Source organism: Alligator sinensis, unplaced genomic scaffold (genome assembly GCF_000455745.1).
Source record: "Alligator sinensis unplaced genomic scaffold, ASM45574v1 scaffold402_1, whole genome shotgun sequence".
Lineage (NCBI taxonomy): Eukaryota > Metazoa > Chordata > Crocodylia > Alligatoridae > Alligator > Alligator sinensis.
Genome location: NW_005842089.1, coordinates 1466770 through 1485763, shown reverse-complemented (window position 1 = coordinate 1485763; position 18994 = coordinate 1466770). Strand labels below are relative to the sequence as shown.

General features: G+C 52.1%; 1 protein-coding gene across 1 annotated transcript; it reads left to right on the top strand.

Annotated features, from left to right (window-relative positions):
* The first annotated feature begins 10619 nt into the window (after positions 1-10619).
* Positions 10620-11735, top strand: LOC102372226 (urotensin-2 receptor-like). Its single transcript, XM_006023977.1, has one exon. The coding sequence runs from the start codon at positions 10620-10622 to the stop codon at positions 11733-11735; it is 1116 nt and encodes a 371-aa protein (XP_006024039.1).
* Positions 11736-18994: the final 7259 nt, after the last annotated feature.

Genomic DNA, 18994 nt, shown 5'->3' with positions numbered 1-18994 from the left:
AGACCTACCGAGTTCACAAATGTGAGGACTTCGTCGGAGACCAGGTCAAAGGCCTTTTTGAAGTCCAGGTATCTGACATTCACCTCATTTCCCCTATCCAGGTGGCAATTTACCCGCTGGTAGAAGGAAATGAGTTTGGTCTGACATGACCTGCCGGTAACAAAGCCATGTTAGCTATCCTTCAGATGACTGCCTTCTGCTAGCCCGTCTGTAATGGATTCTTTGATCATTTTCTCCAGGATTTTACCAGGAATTGAGGTCAGATTGATTGGCCTGTAATTACCTGGGTCCAAAAGGCTGAGCCTCCTGCTGTGCCACCACTTGCAAGGCATTGCTGTACTCAGATTCGAGCCGAGGTTGCTGTGGCCGCAGCACAGAGTACTAACCACTATACAATCACAGCAAGCTATTGGGGCCACTAAAAGGAATATCAGAAGGGAATTGGTGAGGTTTTATTCACCAAGGTGCCCCTGGGGGTTACAAGAAATAATGGCCACAAGCTAGCAGAGAGCAGATTTAGACTGGACATTAGGAAGAACTTCTTCACAGTTCGAGTGGCCAAGGTCTGGAACGGGCTCCCAAGGGAGGTGGTGCTCTCCCCTACCCTGGGGGTCTTCAAGAGGAGGTTAGATAGGCATCTAGCTGGCGTCATCTAGACCCAGGACTCTTTCCTGCCTATGCAGGGGGTCGGACTCGATGATCTATTGAGGTCCCTTCCAACCCTAACATCTATGAATCTATGAATCAGAAGTGGGATTTGAACCCATGTCTCCACATGGAGACCAGAACACCCAGGAGAGGGGAAGACAAAGCCTTGAGTCTGGTGCCATAGACCACTCTGCAGGCTGTAACTTGCCTTGGGGCCACTGGCCACATCAGCAGCCTGGTTTTAACTCCAGGACAGCACTGGTTTTAATGGTGTTCTTCCTTGGAGTAATGCACCTGGGTGAGATGTCTGCAAGGGGTCTGGAGGGTGGTTTTGATGGATGGACTTAAGCTGGCCATGTCATTTTGATGGTGATGACAGATTTATGTTGCAAATGCAGCATCTCAAAGGAAGCAGACGTTCATCGGCTCCAGGCAAATGGAAACCTCAGCTTGACGGCGCTGCTGGAAAATAACACTTCTCTCCTGGGTGTGTCGGATCCAGAGCTCAGCCAGGAGCTGAGCTATCAGCATCAATTTGAAGAGGGCCATTGTGATGTACTGGGCTTAGAGTTAGGCCAGGCTCTGCGAAATCATTTTAACAGCCTCAGTGTTGCCTAATGTCAAACTCTTAGAGAGATTTTTTTTCTGCTGTCTGCCATGATACAAGCAGGGCACAGCAGAGAAGCCAAGTTGAGATAACAGGGCTGATGAGAAATGGATGTACCCTCAGTACGTTCCCCAAAACATGGAGCAGCTCTGATCAGAGCTTAGTGGATAGACTGAAACGGGCAACGGCATCCTGGCCAAATTCCTGTCTGGGCAGTTACATCCTGGCTATCCAAAAGGCCCTCTCCAGTCCGATTCAAATAGGCTCTTCTTTTATTTTCCAAGCAGTCGTGTAGCGTTGCTGGGTGCTATCAAACAGCTGCTCCCTTCCACCAGGGTTAGCCGCATTTTGCTGGCAAGCAAAGGGACTTTTCGACTGCCTGGCAAAGTGCTCTGGGAAGCTTCTGGTTGGAAGGCACAGCATAAAATGCACGTTACTAACTTTGTTAAAACTCTCTCCGGTGTAAACCGTGTACCTCCTCGATTCGGTGGGAATTCTGCGAGTCACGAGGGACCAGAACTGATCCCTGCTCTTCTGCAGTCTGAAGACTTGCCTGGGTTGCTTTGCATGTGGCATTTTTTTATCTATTTTCACCAAATAAAGGGAAAACTCATAGTAAAGAGGCAGAGATAGCTCATGAATACATGGAAAGAGAGCACAAGGATAAGAGTGAGAGCTAAACAACAGCCACCCAGATCACAGCCACCCAGTCCCAAGAGCCTACTTGTCCCAACGATAAAACTGGCACATCATGCCCCCAAATCTGCCTGGGGCTCTGACTAGCAACACACGGTGCTCCCTGGAAGCAGCACCGAGTACCACCCAGATGGGCTTATCCCAGCCGTCTTGCAATTACCCCACTGCGCTGAGACCTGCGAGGGTCTGTCCCACCGAGCCCGTCGGGGTTTTGTCCCTCTGTCCTTGCGGGCTGTGGCTTGCTGCATGGCAGGGTGTAGGTCCTCCCTCCCCCTTCAGCCAGCCTGCAGCAGGGCCTGGTTCAGTGGGGAATATTTCAGTTGGTCTATACAGATGGACAGCATTTAGTCTCCAGCATCTCCGAGGCCTGGTCTGGAAGGGTCTGCATCGTGGTGTTCAATTGATATTGGCCCACAGCAGAACCCACACGACGGATATCTATGGGGAGCCTGCGAAAGACAAAAATGTGCATCTTGCCCTCTCTTTTGCCTGCTTGTGCATCCCCACAGCAGGCCAGGAGCTCAATAGCAGCTTCCGGGCTTGTTGCAAAGCGCAGCTCGTCGAGAATCGTCCTGCTCAATACCAGAGAAAAGCAAAGTGCTGGTGGTGGGTGAGGGAGAAACAAAACCTCCCAGCAGTCCCTCTTGCTCATGCCATGCTCCTCTTCCCGTCCAGGGCAGAGAACAGGAACGGCGAAGACAGGAGCTTTTCACCAGAGCAGCGCTCGGACCCGACGGCGACTCGCGGAGCAGCAGTCGTTCATCATAAAACCCTGCAGCCCCCACGCTTGAAAGAGCCTCTCTCATGAGCAGAGCCTGGCCTTGCTGCCTTTTAAACAAACAACCCCAAACACCGTCTTTTTTTCTATATCAGCTGCATGGAGTGGAGAGGCTAATCCACCCAAGCACTTTAATCCATCAGTAGTATTTAATCTTCCGGAAAGAAAACCTCAGTCTGAGTCCATCAAACAGCAGGGGTGGCACTTTCAGGCAAGAGGCCAAACCACCAGCGCCTGCTTTCCAAAAGGCCTTGGCTCTTTTAAAGGCGTTAAATTGTGGTTTTGCCGTGAGAAACGACTCAAAATGGCCTTACAGGATTCCCTGCCTATTGTTCTTCACTGACTCGAGATGAAAGGTACTTCACTTACATGCAGAAAGGTGTCATTTCTTCCCTGCTGGCTGGGCTGCTAATTCTGCCTGGGATACGAGGCTCCAGTTGGATCACAGGAGTCGCCATCATAGCGTTGGAAGGGACTTCAAGGAGCCATGCCCAGCTGCATGCAGCAACCACCAACAGTGAAGGCCTCTTCTGCAGTGCTCAGGTCCATCTATCCAGCCATCACTGCAGGACACACTTCCCAACCTGCTTTTTGCTCCATGAGCCCTGTCACCAGATTTCATAACCGGCGATTCAAACACCTGAGCTGCGAAGCCTGGAGAGAGTCAAGAGAAGAAAAGAAAAGGTCCTTGTCAGAAACCAATTCATCTACAAGGAGTTAAAATGCATGCATGTGTTCTGCTGTGTTACCCTGACATCAGCAGCAGGGGAACAGCTTAACAGCCGAGGAGTCGCAGTTTAACATGATTAATTTGCAGTTATGAAGAGTCTCCCACCAGGCCCAGGGCAGAGGTGAGTGTACATAGTGAATCTGAGACTGAATCATGTACACTTAAGTATAGGCTCCCAAAGGCGAGGGACCAAAGGTGTCCAGATAAGGGGAGAGGTGGGTTGGCTTCTTCTGGGCAATTTTCTAGCAGTTAAAGAGCAACTGTTTTTGCATCAGCTTCATCCTATCTCTTGTCCTTCAAGGACATAGCTTTGCTATGGTAGAAGAGTCCCTGTTTGTAAAGGAGGATAATGAAAACCCGCTTACCCACCTCCCCAGGATGTTGGGTGTTTTTACATTGTTAAAAAACACCTTGAACTCTTCCTATAAGAAGTTGCCCTACCTGAAGCGAGAGGGGCTCAGACGGTGCAATCGGAGCCTGAATCAGATCCCAACACCCCCCAGGGTCAAGAAATTCAGACATAAGGACCCAATACAGACTCACCTCTGCTACCAGTGGGATTACTCCCCAATCTGCCTCTGCATCACGGTGCCGACAGTGTATCACTGTGTGGCATTTCAGAGGCTCTTTATTGCTATGATTGGGTAAACTGGGCTCTTTAATGCTGGTCGGCAGCCAGTCTAGGAGCGGAGCCCCAGTAGATGGACAAATAGATGATCTCCTTTGCTCTGGCAGCTCCTGCAAGCCAAGCTGGCTCCAAATGTACTAGCACCTGCCATTCCTTTGGATTAAACCAGCAAGGCTGAGAGGGAGACACTGGTATGTGGGCAGCTCGGTGTCTCCATATACACTGTCCAGGCTTTTGGGCCCTGGAGAGGTCACTCCAGCTTTGCTTCATCTTTCAAGCAAGGATTATGTTCAGTGAGCTGATGTTTCACTCCGCATAATTCAATTGCTTCATGAAGCAGACAGATGCCTGCTACTACTATCACCATGGTACATAAATGCTGTATGGCATTAAGCATCAGAGAATACCCAAAAGGGATTTAATAGCATCATCTCCTCCTCTCCCACTGGATTGTCTCTTTGATTTTACTTCATCCTGCTCCTCTTCCCTAAATAGGGAGGAGTCTTTGTTGTCGGGATCACCATGGGGTTGCCTACAGGGAAACCGGCCCGAGCCTAGGCTGGTGCAAGTGGCAGGGTTTTGGGGTGACCGTGGCCTGGTGTGGGGTGTGAGTGGGGGTACTTGGCATGAGACTCTCAGCAGGGGGCCAGGGTGGGGACCGCAGAGGCCAGTGTACCAGCAAGCATGCACCTTCTGCTATAATTCATTAGGAACCACATTACTGGAGGTAGATTGGTATTTGGCTTCCCCTGCTGGAATCTGCAGGGAATTACATGTGGGACTTAAGTCATTCAAAAGCCTGCAGTGTGCAAACACAACTGCAGCGCACCAAAATAACCTGGGTTAAAACATTTTAGGCGCATTAAATTAACAAGGACCAAACGCCGTGGCATGTATGAATGCCCTATGGGTTTTACAGAAGTACTACCATTTTCCTGCAGGGTTAGTAAACCAGCCTGTGACTAGTCAGAGAGATTTCTTGTCTATAATGCAGAACTCTATAGGCTGCTTCATAAGCCCTATAGCAAGGAGCCCAAGATTCAGTCCTCTACTAAGACCTATAAGTTTTCACAGGAATCTCTCATCAAGCCCTGTGACATTTTGGACCACTCCATTGGTTTCGTCCTATTTAATTCCATAAGGATTTCTCTTGGTGTTTCTTCTTTTACCCGTTTCCCCACACACATAGCTGACCCATTCTCACAGGAACCCAGCCGCACTTTGCACCAGCAGCAGTACAGTTAAAGCCCAGAGGGGCCAGGCCATAACAGGATCCCGGATGGGGGGGCTCCTCTCTGTTCAGGGCCTTCGAGATCTGGTCATGACTTGTGCATCAGGCATGTGAAGATTTAGTTCATGTTACAGTAGAGGGGAAAGATCCCAGAAGCTCAGCAGGGGTTCATCAGCTTTTTGGATGAGAGGAAGGTGGGATAGAAGGAGCAGAGAGCCAAAGGGTCTCACAAGGGGCTCTGAATATCACCCTTCCCCAGCTGTTCTCACAAGCAGACCCCTGCCCCTCCATTACACCCAGTACTGCAGAGTAGACTTCATTGAAAAAAAAACAAACCCCAAACACAGAGCGAGCCAGAAACTCCCATCCCGAGGTTCATCTCGGAAGATTGCAACATGAGAAAGCTCTGAAGCGGTGTGGAGCAGGCTGAGTTTGCCCTGATCTTGCCTCTCTGTGTCAGGCCCCGCTGTGAATTCAAGATGGATATTGATGCTGCAGGTCAGCAGCATCACACTCGCTCAAAAGGAAATCCTTAAGCATATTAGAAAAAGCCACAAGCCAGCCTCTGGGGCTGTTGTTGCTGCCAGAATCCCAGCCAGACAAGCCCCAGGGAACCGGATCGAAGCTTTTAAGCACTGCAAATGCTGACAGGCAAGTGCAGCCCACGCAGCAGAGCTCCTGCAGCCGGCTGCGCGGAGCTCATCCTCGCGGCTGCACATGCTGTGGTATGAAGCCAGGGCAGTAACCCACCAGCTTGCCAGGACAGAAACCCGTGGGGAGGGCAAGGCATTTGAATGTCACCGGGAGGTACACTTGCCCGTGGCAGCCCTATCTCCCCACCTCCAGCACAACCTAGACCTTGCTGGAGTTGCCTCAAGGGAAAACTCAAGTGCCTGGTCTTCCCTGTGCTGTCACCTGGGGGCATGATCACTCAGTTACCCTGAAGTAACAAACACCCTCTTTTGGCGGTAAAGGCATTAAGTTCTCACTGCAAATTCATCCTTGAAAGAGTGAATTCCCTATAGAATGGGCCTTATGGGCCATTTGGATGGTTCAGCCCCTCCCATTACAGTCTTATGTATAAATTATATTGCAACTAGTGATTTTTTCCCTGCTTTCCCTTTGGAAGTGGCTTTGTCTCCAAGGGTCTGTCGTATCCAATTTGTTCCCTTCAGAGCACGTGGCACAGCACAGGGGGGAAGCAGGTGCTGAGCAGGGCCTAGTTGCCACGATGTGGAGGCAATGACCTGGGATAAACGAGACCCTGGTCCCATTCTCTGCTCCATGACAGCCTGCTGCGGGGGGTAATCAAATGAGTCATTTATGACCAAATCCTGAAGGTATTTGGGCACCTTGGTACCCAATGATTTCAATGGGACTTTAGGCACCTACACAGAATGACAGAACCATAGGAAATGAGGGTGGGAGGGACCTCAGGAGGTCACATCTAGCCCAAACCCCTGCTCAAAGCAGGACCAGCCCCAAATAAATCATCCCAGACAAGGCTTTGTCCAGCCAGGCCTTAAAAACATCCAAGGATGCAGATCCTACCACCTCTCTGAGTAACCTGCTCCAGTGCTTCACCACTCTCCTAGTGAGAAAGTTTTTCCTAATATCTAATCTAAACTTCCCTTGCTGCAACTGGAGCCCATTGCTCCTTGTCCTGTCATCTGTCCCCACTGAGAACAGTCCAGCTCCAGCCTCTTTGGAAACCCCCTTCAAAGCAGTTGAAGGCAGCTATTAAATCGCCTCGCAGTCTTTTCTTCTCCAGACTAAATAAGCCTTTCCTTCCATAAGAGCTTCCTTGGGTACCTAAGCACTTTTTGGGATCTGGCCAAGGATCAGAGTGGCAGAGTGCTTGGTCCTTGGTTCGTTGCCTCGGGCAGTGCAATGACAGAGCATGGGACAGGGCTTCTACAATCTGAATATTACATGGTCAAGGAGTGCACTCGTGCACTGGGGAGATGTTCCAGCTGGCCGTACCCCCCCATCTGAGTGCCTCCCTGCAGCTAAGAGCAGTGAAGACCCTTCCGAGGGGAAGGAAACAAGCATCTGAGCCCTGGGGCTCTGCTGCACTCCCCTTTGCAGAGCTCTGGAAAGCACAGCTAAGCCAGAGGCAGCGTTCTGTGTAACGAGCACTGCCTCAAATCAGAGCACTGCTCTGTAACAGGCTTCAGGCAAGAGCGACCTACCTAGGAGACGGAGCCAGGCATTTGCTGCGACAAAGGCTGCATTAGTCTTTGCCTGAGTCTGGCAGGACAAAGGCAGATGCTGAACTGATGGGCTACTTCTAGGTGGCAAGTGCTGGTCATTAGCATCTAGTCCCTGGGCATGAGCTTATGCTGCAGCAGTGTGCAGGGGAAGTGGTGCATCCAGTCACAATGAGACTGGTGCTGCAGCCTGTTGAAACAGTATGGCTCTGGATGCCCAGCTGTGTTGGCTGGAGATAGGAAACATGCCCACAGCCACCCCGGCCCCCAGCACCTCTCTTCCCCTTCCAAAACCATTAGCATCACCCAGCACCTGCAGTCCTCAACACTTCTGCTGCCCTTGCCACCACTTCCCAGCACCCGTCAAAGCCCCACCAGCGCCTAAACCAGGGGTGGGCAAAATGTGGCCCACGGGCCGGATGCAGCCTGCCAGGCCATTCTATCCAGCCTGCGGGGCCCCTAAAAATTTAGAAAATTAATATTTATCTGCCCCTGGCTGCCTGTCATGCGGCCCTCAATGGCTTGCCGTAACTCAGTAAGCAGCCCTCCACCCAAAATAATTGCCCACCCCTGGCCTAAACACTGCCTGGTGTCCCTTGCAGTCCCAAAGGTTTCTGGAGTTGGAGTCATGGCCAGAAACCATGGTTGCCTTTAGGGTGGCTGGTGGAAACCTACCTGCTTCAGACACAAATTCATACCCTTAAGGTGCAGATTGACTGAGAAGCGACTGCCAAGCTAGGCCATCCTACTCAGCAGCTCTGTGCCCTGAGTGTAGCCAGCCCAGGGGCTAGTCAGGCTAGAATTGGTCTGTTGGAAAATGTCATTTAAATGTAAAAGTGAAACGTCAAATAAAAATTACTTTCACTTCATACGCATTAATTACAGAGCTCTATCAGCACCAGTATTACTGGCAGTCTTTTAAGTGGCATCACGGTTTTAATCAACACCCACAATGTCTTGGAAACCCTGCCTGCTGCTGGGTATTTCTGAATTGTGGTTTGAATTTCCGGAGTTTTTTTCCCCACACCCAGCCAAGAAACTTGCCCTGTAGGGACTTGTGATATGGTAACCGGAGGTAGGGACCTGGTGATACAGGGGTCACAGCACAGTTGGTCTTGGCTTCTAGGGCTAAGAGAGCCCAAGAACTAAAATACTGTTCAGCCCACAATAAACCTGTGTGGGAGAAATGCAGATCTCGCCTCTTCCTTTTCCCAGTGCACGCAGCCCTTCTTAGCACTGCTGCCAGGACAGAATAACAATGACACTGTCTTCACCTGCAACCAATTGCTGCAGCAGGGTTTCTCTTCACGATGAATGGCTCACCAAGGCGAGTAAATGGCTCACAGAGGAGAGTAAAATACTCCAGGATGCACCAGCCAGCCTCCTCAATCCAGTTTCCCCACCATCCTGCCAAAATACAAACTGGGATAATTAGGAGCCAAGTGCTGCAATTACATACAGCATTCTTCTTGTTTTTCTCTCCTAAACCATTATGCAGGGTTGCTAGGTACTGCTAAACAGCTGAGGTGTTCCACCCCAGAGGTGGCTGCATTGCAAAAGGGCAGGGACTTTACATCATTAGGTTCGGCTACCTTTTGATAATCAAGGGCACTGTCGAAATCTAAAGGATGGTAATCTTCCTTCCACTATCAGCCAGGACCGCGCTGCTCAAGTTCCCCTGATTTTATATCCCCCCCCCCCCCCATGTCTCTTTTCATGCTCTCCGCTCCCTCTTCCTAGATTGTGCTCTCTGGATGCCGTTTCACAACCTCGTTGTCTTGAGAGAAGTAAAGATGGGGTAGGTTTAAAACTAGTCCTGTAACCAAACCCAACCTGGAGGGGGAGGCCGTGCTCCTCAGACAGAATCGGCCTTTCAGCCCCTCTTTGCAGCCCCCCCGTCGAAGCACAAAGCTGGCTCCCCAAAAAGCGTTCGATACAGCATAACAGCTTAGAAAGCAGAAAAGCCAAAGCTCTCATGGGCTCTGTGCTGAAAAGTACAGGAAGAGGCAGATTCCCAGCTCACCGTGTTGCTAAGCGTGACAGCTTAGGGGCACCAGGTGAGTGCCCCAGCCGCGATGGGCAGACGTGCTGACGCTGGTTTTACTAGCTCTTCCTTATAGGGGAAAGAGAGACAAATCCCACCTCTGTGGGGCTGTCAGCCATCTGATCCCACCCTCCCTTGGCTGAGACTTGTGGAAAGTGAATGGATTTTCCAGCGTGGGGAGAGAGAGGAGCGAGCCAGGATCCTCCTAGTTCTCCACTCATCCCTGACGCCATCCTTGGGACAGCCATGGACCCCACAGTGCTCGGGTTGTATTATTCAAGCAGCAGCTCAGATTTGCCCTGGCGCTCAAGCGCGGTTGCGACCGATTTACACTCCAGCATCTGCGAGGAGAGTGGATTGCCCTCGCGTGTTTCTCTCACCGTCTCTCTCCAAGGATGTCGGCATCTCCTGCCCAGTGCTCCCAGCATCGGCTCTCTGTAATCTCACGTGGAACAGAACTTGGGACAGGTCTGGAGAGCAGCCGGTCTCGCTCACATCTATGAGTCAGTCACCGAAGACGCAAAACCCGCCCGAGTCACCAGGACCGTTTAAGGAAGGGAGTCAGAGCAAATACTGCTTGAATTTTCACGGGAGGAAAATCAACAGGCTAGGCAGCAGCATGAGGATTATTTCCAGCAAATCAATCGCTTCCCCATCTACCTGCCTGCTACTGCTCGTGTCTGCTTTGGAGGCACAAGCCTCTGGACGTTTGCAAGTAGTGGTCTCGTATCCCCCCTTGCCTTGGGAGTCCTTTCAAGTTGTTTTCTGCCTGGGGGACAGAGAACAGAGCAGAGAGCTGCTCTGAGGCTGGACGTCTGCAGGTGCTGGCATGGGTTAAAACTCAGGCTGAGGCTCTTACGCCAACAAGGACTCCCCACGTCTAATGCAGCCCCATCAGCTCAGCCATGCGGAGCCTCGCTGTACGTCTGACGACAGCCCTTCAATACACCAGCTTCGATGCTAAGACCATCTATAATTTGGACTTTCCGGCTGGAACCACCCACGCTTGCCTGCTGACTGGATCACCCCGGGACCCAAGAACAAGAAATGGAGCAAAACCAATGCACATCTGCCCTCTGCCACCCCAGGAACACAACTGTTCAGACCAATGCAACTTTTGAGGTCCTGGGTGACACCAGCGACCTATTGGTCACCTCCATCCTGAGCTGCATCCTGGCTGTGATGTGTCTGGTGGGCATCGTCGGCAACATCTACACGCTGGTGGTCACAAACCTTTCCCTGAAGTTCACAGGCTCGATGTACATTTACATTGTTAACCTGGCCCTGGCGGATCTCCTGTACCTGTCTACCATCCCCTTTGTGGTCTGCACCTATTTCATGAAGGACTGGTACTTTGGAGATATCGGATGCAGGGTCCTCTTCAGTCTGGATCTCCTCACTATGCATGCCAGCATCTTCATCCTCACCATCATGAGCACCGAGAGGTACCTCGCAGTAGCCAAGCCCTTAGACACCATCAGAAGGTCCAGTGTCTATCGGAGACCGATCACCTGCCTGGTATGGCTGGTGTCTTTCCTCCTTTCTCTTCCAACCATGATCCTCATAGACCTCAGGACTAGCAAACAGAATGGCGTGACCAAGCGCATCTGTCACCCCACGTGGCAGATGGAGACCTACAAGGTGTACCTCACCGTCCTGTTTAACACCTGCATCCTGGCTCCAGGCCTCATCATCTGCTACTTATATGTCAAGCTGGCCAGGACTTACTGGAAGTCTCAGACAGCAGTTTTTACCTTCAAGAAAATGAATAGATGCCCCAAGCAGAAAGTGCTGTACCTGATCTTCAGCATCGTTCTCACCTATTGGGCTTGCTTCATACCCTTCTGGCTCTGGCAGCTGCTCAGCATCTATTACTACCAGCTGGCGGACCTCCCCAGCAATACTGTGGTCTACATCAATTTTGTCGTGACTTGCCTGGCTTACAGCAACAGCTGCATTAACCCTTTCCTGTACACGCTGCTCTCCAAGAACTACAAAGAGTATTTACGGAGCCGCCAGAGAGATGGCAGCCACCTGTCCCGGTGGAAGTCCAAGAGAAGTTCCTCCTGGCGGTCTGTGTCCTCGGGAAGCCATGCCTACACTGAGGCAGTAGCAGTCGCTCAGATCAAAGGGGTCCCCAGGGAGGATGCTTGCTCCTTGTGAGGTGAGTAGATGTGAACTGGGGGGAGGAAGCTCCTTTCTGTTGCATGGGCAAAGTTTGTGTGTCTTCTCTGACCACCGGTGGTACCTGTACAATGGCAGGCATCTGCCCAGATATTAGCTTAGATCAATCACCCCGTGACCACTTGATCCCCTTCCAGTGGCCCATCAACACAGGGGATCAGAACCTACTACTGCTGCTAGCAAACCAAGTCACTGCTTGGTAACACAATAGAAGCAGCCCGTGGTTTGGAGCAGCAGCAGACCCCGAGCTGTATTCACGCTGCCTGCTGTGGTGCTGGGAAAGTCATTACATGTGTAGGAGACTGTGCCAGTAATACCTCTGGCTTCTTCCAGGTCTAAGCTGAGCATCCTTTTTTCTGAGCTAGTGCATCTAGGGAAAGGAAAGGAAAGACATAGCAGAAGGATGATGCCTCAATGTTCTGGCAACCAGGGCCAGCTTCAAGGATTGCTTAATACTTAGCAACTGCTGTTCCTCCACATTAAGAGAGTACATTTAGATCTAAAGTAATCGAATTGAAAATGCAGATGCCGCTTTTTTCCTCCTAGAATGAGTTAATTCCATTCATGTTTTCTAAGCAATTTACATGTCAATCAAACACCCATCTGCTGAACATCTGAGTGTGCTTAGAGCATACACCACGCTAGTACATGAAAATGGGGATGAAAAGAAAGACTCAAATGATAGCTCCCAGCATAGAGGGAGCTCCTTGACCATAAGGGGAACCAGTTTATCAGCTTCTCTTTATACCAACCCAAAATTGTTCAAGTCCAGACTTCTGCAAAGGGCTCTGAGGGTCTAGTGCAAGTTACTGAGGGTTTTTGGGGTTTGCTTTTTTTGAGGTGTATTAAGAAAATAATTAGCATGTAAAACTGGGGCTCTGGACTGAGCTGGACCAGCTTTCACATCATTTTAGATGAGCAGTTTTGATCTCAATCATAGGCCGGGAGCTGCGTGCCGATTTATAAAACTGTGACCGCTCCAAATTAGACACGGGCTGTGGAAGTCCAAATCCTACATGCCAAGGGCAGAGTAAACCCTGCTGTGTGACAGGGCTCTGAAAAACCAGACAGGTTGCAACTCAAAGGCCTTGTCCACATCGTCACCATTGCAACGGTCACAGCAAGCTGCAGTGTAGACAGGCCGCCAGATTTTACAGGTCGCACTGATTCGGCCCGCTCACAGCAAGTCTCGGTGGCAGTGGCTAAAATGGCGGGGAGGCTTGGAGGCTGTCTGCACTAGTGCTCTCACAGCTGGCTGGTGGTAGCAATGGTGGGAAGTCTGGGAGAAATGCACCTAATGCACACAAGGCACCTCTGTAAGCAGAGACCCTGGGTTCCCAAGGCAGAGGGGATGCTAGGAGGACTAGTTAATGACTGCAGCTTTAACATGCAGCTTCATTAAGGGATGTATTTGGTAGCCGCCTTGGTCCGAGACAAAAAGAAATGTAAACCTCTAAAACTCTTGGTTCAGAGATGATACCTTTTATTAGATCAACTAAGAAATTGCAAAAAAATGTATTTTTTTGTGATATCTTAGTTGGTCTGATAAAAGGTACCATCTCAGGGTCAGGAGACCCAGAGTTTTGCACAGGTTCATTAATGATGTTAAAGGGAACGCTCATGCCAGCTCCTCCTTCAGCTAACACCAGTAGGTGCTAGACAGCTCCCAGGGGGCTGGTGCAAAAGGTGGGCTAATCAATGCACATTGAGGCTAATTAGCTCAGTCCTGGCATTATGCAGACATGGCTGCACTCCCTCTGATCCGTTCATGGCACTGCAGGTGTGGCTGCGTGCGCTGCTGCAGTTAGCTCACGGTCAAGACGGGGCCTATTTATGTCAGTGCACGTCCCCTGCCCGCCAAGGAAGGCTGGAGGCAAGCCCCTCCGGAGCAGTGCCCGCGAGGAGGTTGCTGCTGCCTTTGCAGCCCTCCTGGTCCCAAACCACACACTCCCATGCAGCACCGAGCTTGCATCCCACCCCAGGCCTGCGCAGCACATCTTGGCAGGGCAGCTGCTGGGCCTTGTGCAATGCAGGGTGGCCTCCGCCTGGCTCAGCCCATCCTCGTGCTCTCTTTTGGTCTTTCTGAAGACTAATGAGCCACAGCAATGAAAGAAGCTTCTGTCTGCTGATACCGCTCTGAGCAAGCCACATACGCACAGATGGGCTGCACGGTGCTGGCTGACGCACTGTCCCCCTCCCCACCAGCTATACTTCTTACTCACACCCCACAAAACATCCACTCCCCTCCCCTCCCCGGCACAGCTGTCCCCAGCCCCCTACCACATCAGGCATCCATCCCCCCACGCACACTTGCCATTCACTACTTCACACCTACTCACAGGTCCCAGGAGCACCCCCCAGTCACCACCTCAGACCCTCACACCCAGCTGCCAGGCACAACACCCAAAACACCAACAACACCCTCGGATGTAAGAGCAGAGGAGACAAGGGCCAATGCCCTGCCCCTGCCACGATAGGGAAGTCATTGGTCAACAACGGTAGCTGCTTAACACATGATCTTCTCCCGCATCTTTTGCTTGCCCCTGCCTCCGGCCACCTCCACATCTATGCTGCTCCCTGAGCTTTCCAACCACGACTCCCTACAAAAAAATCAGGTAGGAACTGAACAGCTGCTTTCCCTAAGCTCCTCTCTGTCCCCTCAGCAGCCAGACCAAGGCTTTCATGCTGTCCCTTCCTTTCTCCCCAGCATCCAGGGGAAGGTCTCCCTACATCTGCTCTTCTGCCAGAAGATCCCAGTGACAGGACCCTCCCGCAGGAGACAGAGGTTGAGAAGGATGATGGTAAAACTGCATCCAGTCCCCTCCCTTTGCTCCCCCTGCCCCATGCAGGGCTCTCTCCTCCGCTGGCTTGGACCCAGTGGGGACAATCCCTGCAGCACCACGGAGAGGAGGCCCTGAACGGCTGCTGTCCAGCCAGGAGGATTCTCTCCCCACCAGCCTGCTCCATGGGTACCGCTCTGAAAGGCAATGAGTGCAGTTAGCACTGAGCTACCCCCGCTGCTGACCCCACGGAGAGACATCCGCAAGGGAAAGCTGGGCGGGTCACAGTGCATCTGGAACTGGACCCTACAAGCAACCAAGCAGAGGCTGATGGACACCTCCCTCCATTTGGAGAGAGCATCTTGCAAAGCCCTGCCCCTGGGACTGACAGCAGTGTGCCCAGGTGGTTGCAACTATGGCGATGGGAGATGCATGTGGGTCTCACACTGCTGTGGTCACGGGGCTTCATCTCCCGCATGTCCGAAGGGGCAAAGTGTACCCAGGCCATAAGACAAGATCTCATGCACACCCAGGACTGACACAGGGCCTGCTCCAGACCCCAGGGAGGACATAACCAGGCCCCTCTGACATTGGGTGAAGCTGAACTCCTCTTCCCTCTCACCTGCCCTGACAGAGGCTCTCTTTCTCCCCTCTCCCACCCCAAATCCGCAGGCCATTGCCCCGTCGCACAGTCCATGGAAAGGACACCCCAGACCATTGCTTGCACCCCCCCTCCGTGCTGCCCCAGGAGCGGTGCTGCAATGAATGAGTTCAGAGACAGAAGCAGCAAAATTAAAATAAAACAGAGTCGCATCATGTATCCCTTGGAGTCTGTTCTGGCAGCAGGGGAGAGGATGGGGCAAATATCTATGGGGTTTGTTTGGCAGTCCCAGCTCCCCCCCACCAGCATGTTGGGGGAAGGCTGCCTCTCCGAAAGGGCAGGGACTGGACCTCCAAATCCAAATGGGTGCCCACCACCCTCTCCCTCTTTCCCACGGAGGCTGGTCCGTCTCGGCAGCCCCAGCTGTTGGGCTACAGACCACCCATGCTATGGGGTGGGATGGGGAACTTGTTACCCTCTTGAGTTCACTCCATACGCAAAGCACAGCAGGGCCCAGTCCTTCAGTCTTCACTCAGGCAAAGCTGCCATTGCAGTCGCTTGTCACCTCACAGGTTCCTGCCCCCATTGTACCCACAGGAACCAGATGGCAATCACTGCCACCAGGGACATGGGGGATCACAGACATGCATCGGCTGTGGGCAGGGAGCTGCTGGGATGTTTTGGGGGCATGCATCGGGATGGGGGGTGATACATGGAGATGGAGGCTTTTGCTAATACAGCCCAGGAGGGAGGGGTCTTACCAGAAGAGGGGCTGGTAGAAGTCACTAGTCTGGTCACTGTCTGCAGCATGCCCACACTCCCCGTGGCAGAGCTGAAGGGATGGTTTGGCCTTGAAGACCACTTGCTCTCTGGTAAGGACCACATTAGCAGAGCCTTGCTACTACCCAGCTTGCCCCTGCCCTGCGGGGAAAACATGCACCTTGTGGGCTATCTGTCGGCCCCGCTTGCTCACACCAAGTCGATCCAGATACATTTCTCACTTGCTGTGTATGGTACTCTGTCCCTGGAAGTCCCAAACCAGACGCCAGCCCCATGCTGAGCCCCTGGTGCGTGCCTGTCCCCAAGACCAGTAGGCAGGCCATTTCTTTACAGCAGGCTGGGCTCAGACTGGGGCCCAACACTGCAGCTGGCAATGGAGCAGAGGCCCAGCCCTCTGGCTCACTGCTCCACTGTCACCCACAAAGCATATCTAGCAGCTTTGGTGGTTAAAGTGTGTGTTGGGGTGGGGTGGGCACAGCCTCAGGCTCCTGAACAGCACCTGCACCTGGCTTCCATTGAGCCTTGCTCATCAGCACACCTCAAAGCCCATTAAAAAGCAGGGCACTGCCATTATCCCTGCTTTACACAAGGGAAAACTGAGGCACAGGGTCATGAAGCGACTCACTCAAGATTGCCCTGCAGATGGGACAGAGCCCAGGCATCCTGCGGTCCAGCCCACTGCCCGTGGCATGAGACCCGTCTCCCTGAACAGCACATGCACACCATCCCTTTCCCCTACCCTGACGGACACTTCACCTAATGCAGTGCAATCACTGCACTGCGCTATTGATGCTCTGCATTTCAGGAACAACCGGTTTGCTTCTGTACCTACCAGCCTCTTTGGCAAAGGGATTCTGGGGAAAGTATGCATCTGTGTGCGTGTGCACGAGACAGGAAAGTGTGTGTGCACATGCGAGTGGGAGAGCAAATTAATAGATTCTCCCCTCTCTGGGAACAGCACCCTGGGTACACGCGGGTTTTGCTGTATCCCTAGCTCCTCTGGGAGGGCAGGGGGGGGATAGGGTCTCACTGGGTTACAAGACTGGCCTCACTTCAGTGACACAGCAAATACTGCTCCTGTAACAGCACTGCCAACAGCGGGTCTAAGGAGATGCACTTCCCTTGGGCCCAGGTGGGGAAGCGGCACCACAAAAGAATACCCGACTGTTGGGTGTTCTCCTTTTATATACCCAAGGAGATATAGAAAAGAGCTTTTCCTCCTTTAAACGCAGAAGCACAGGCATCCAGAGGAGTGGTGCTAATCCCAAAGTGGCCAGTTCACTCAAGCTGGGCGCCAAGCAGCCCCCAGCTCCTGAGCACAGGCCGAGGGGAGCTCGCACGCCCACCACCCGTGGGCTCCTCAGAGGTCTTTGTGGCACACGTACTTTGCTCTCCTCTGCTGCCAGGCAGCGGGTGCTGATTCATGCTCTGTCGCTTCCTGGGATCCTGCTGGAGCCTTCCACCATCAGATATTAGTCACTGGATCTCGGCTCTGTGCCTAGTTGGGCTGAGACTGCTCTTTATTAAAACCCTGCCTCTGCTGCCCTGACATGGAGAACATGCCAGGAAGCAGCAGCAGCAACACAACAGTATAGGGAGGAGGAGGGGAGGACGACACAGACAGTAGTTAGGTGGTAAGATGAGTCTGGGCTGGAGGGCTACTGCCGTACAAGTGACCAGAAATCAATGACTAGCTCCCTCCTTGGCCTTTGCCCTTCAAATAAGCTTCTTCCACCCAAAGATCCTAAAGCACTTTACAGGCAGTGGGGCCCGTGGGCTGGGAGGTGTGATGAAGGAGATGTAACCACTCTCCTGCCCTCACCCTGATAGCAATGAAGGATCAATTGTTATTTTATAGAGGAGAAAACAGATGCACAAACATGCTGCATCCAAATGAGCATGGTCATGCAATATGTAGTGCCGCAGACCTGTTTGCCGAGCCACACACCACATATTCAGGTGCTTCTCATGCTGTTACCTTGCTGTGCAGGGGCAGGGGTTTTAACCCTGAGAAATCCCGGGGTCAAAAAAATCCATGCAGAAAAAAAGCCGGGCAGCGCATGTGGAGGCAGCACGTGCCACCCAAAACTGGAGCCTGGCCGGCTGGAGCCATATTCCAGCTGCCAGCCAGGCTCCCAGCTGCAGGAGCAACACGGCTGCAGCTTCCCCAGACTCAGGTAAGGCTGCTAGAGCCAGCAGAGTTGCTGGCCCCAGAGTCCCCTACCCCACCCAGGGTCCTGCTATGCACCAGAAGGCGCATGCACAGGTGTTCCCTGGGGACTAGCAGCGGCACAAGGCTAGTCGTCCCCAGGGAACTGAACGTCTGTGCTCATCTGGACGCAGCCATGAAAGCTAAGTAAGGAGAGTTCATCAGAGCAGGGATGAGATCCCAGCCCTCATTACTCCCAGACACAGCATTTAGCTACAAGACTACCCTCCTCCCTTTATTAGCTGTACGCGCAGTGCACACTGGCCAGGAGGCAGCACACCCATTTAATTAAAGTGCCTGGTTGTGAGGTATTTGGCTTTTATATTTAGGAACCTCTCACAACCTGCTTCATTAGCAGAGTTTCATGGTCTGTGCTATGGAGTATCTATCCCAATTTCATATCACCCGTAGCTTCATTAACACACAGTTTATTAATTCCCTCTTCTGGAACAGTCACGAAGATGTAAAGCAGGAACAAAGCTTGCCGGGATTTCTGCAAAGCTAGCCAGCTGCCCAGTCCAAACCACTGTCAGCAGCAGCTCCCCCTTTCTTTCCACTGGGTTCAGAGGCCATACAGATAGGTTTCTTATCCAAGGCCAATCTAAATGGATGGACTGGATTTTAAAGTAAGATTCTGCGAGAACATATCTAAGATCTCAGTCTGTGGCTGGCCATGTTCCCGTCAGCCATTCACTCTGTAATCCTTCCAAACAAAGGACGCAATCAGGTTTCTCTGGCTGGATTTACCCTCTCTGACCCGCCTGGGTGCTGACCTTTGCTCAGGCACCTTGGTAACTTTTGCTTCTCTTCATATATACTCAGAATGGCTCATCCAAACTCATTTGCTTTCTCAGATTAGCAAAAGCTC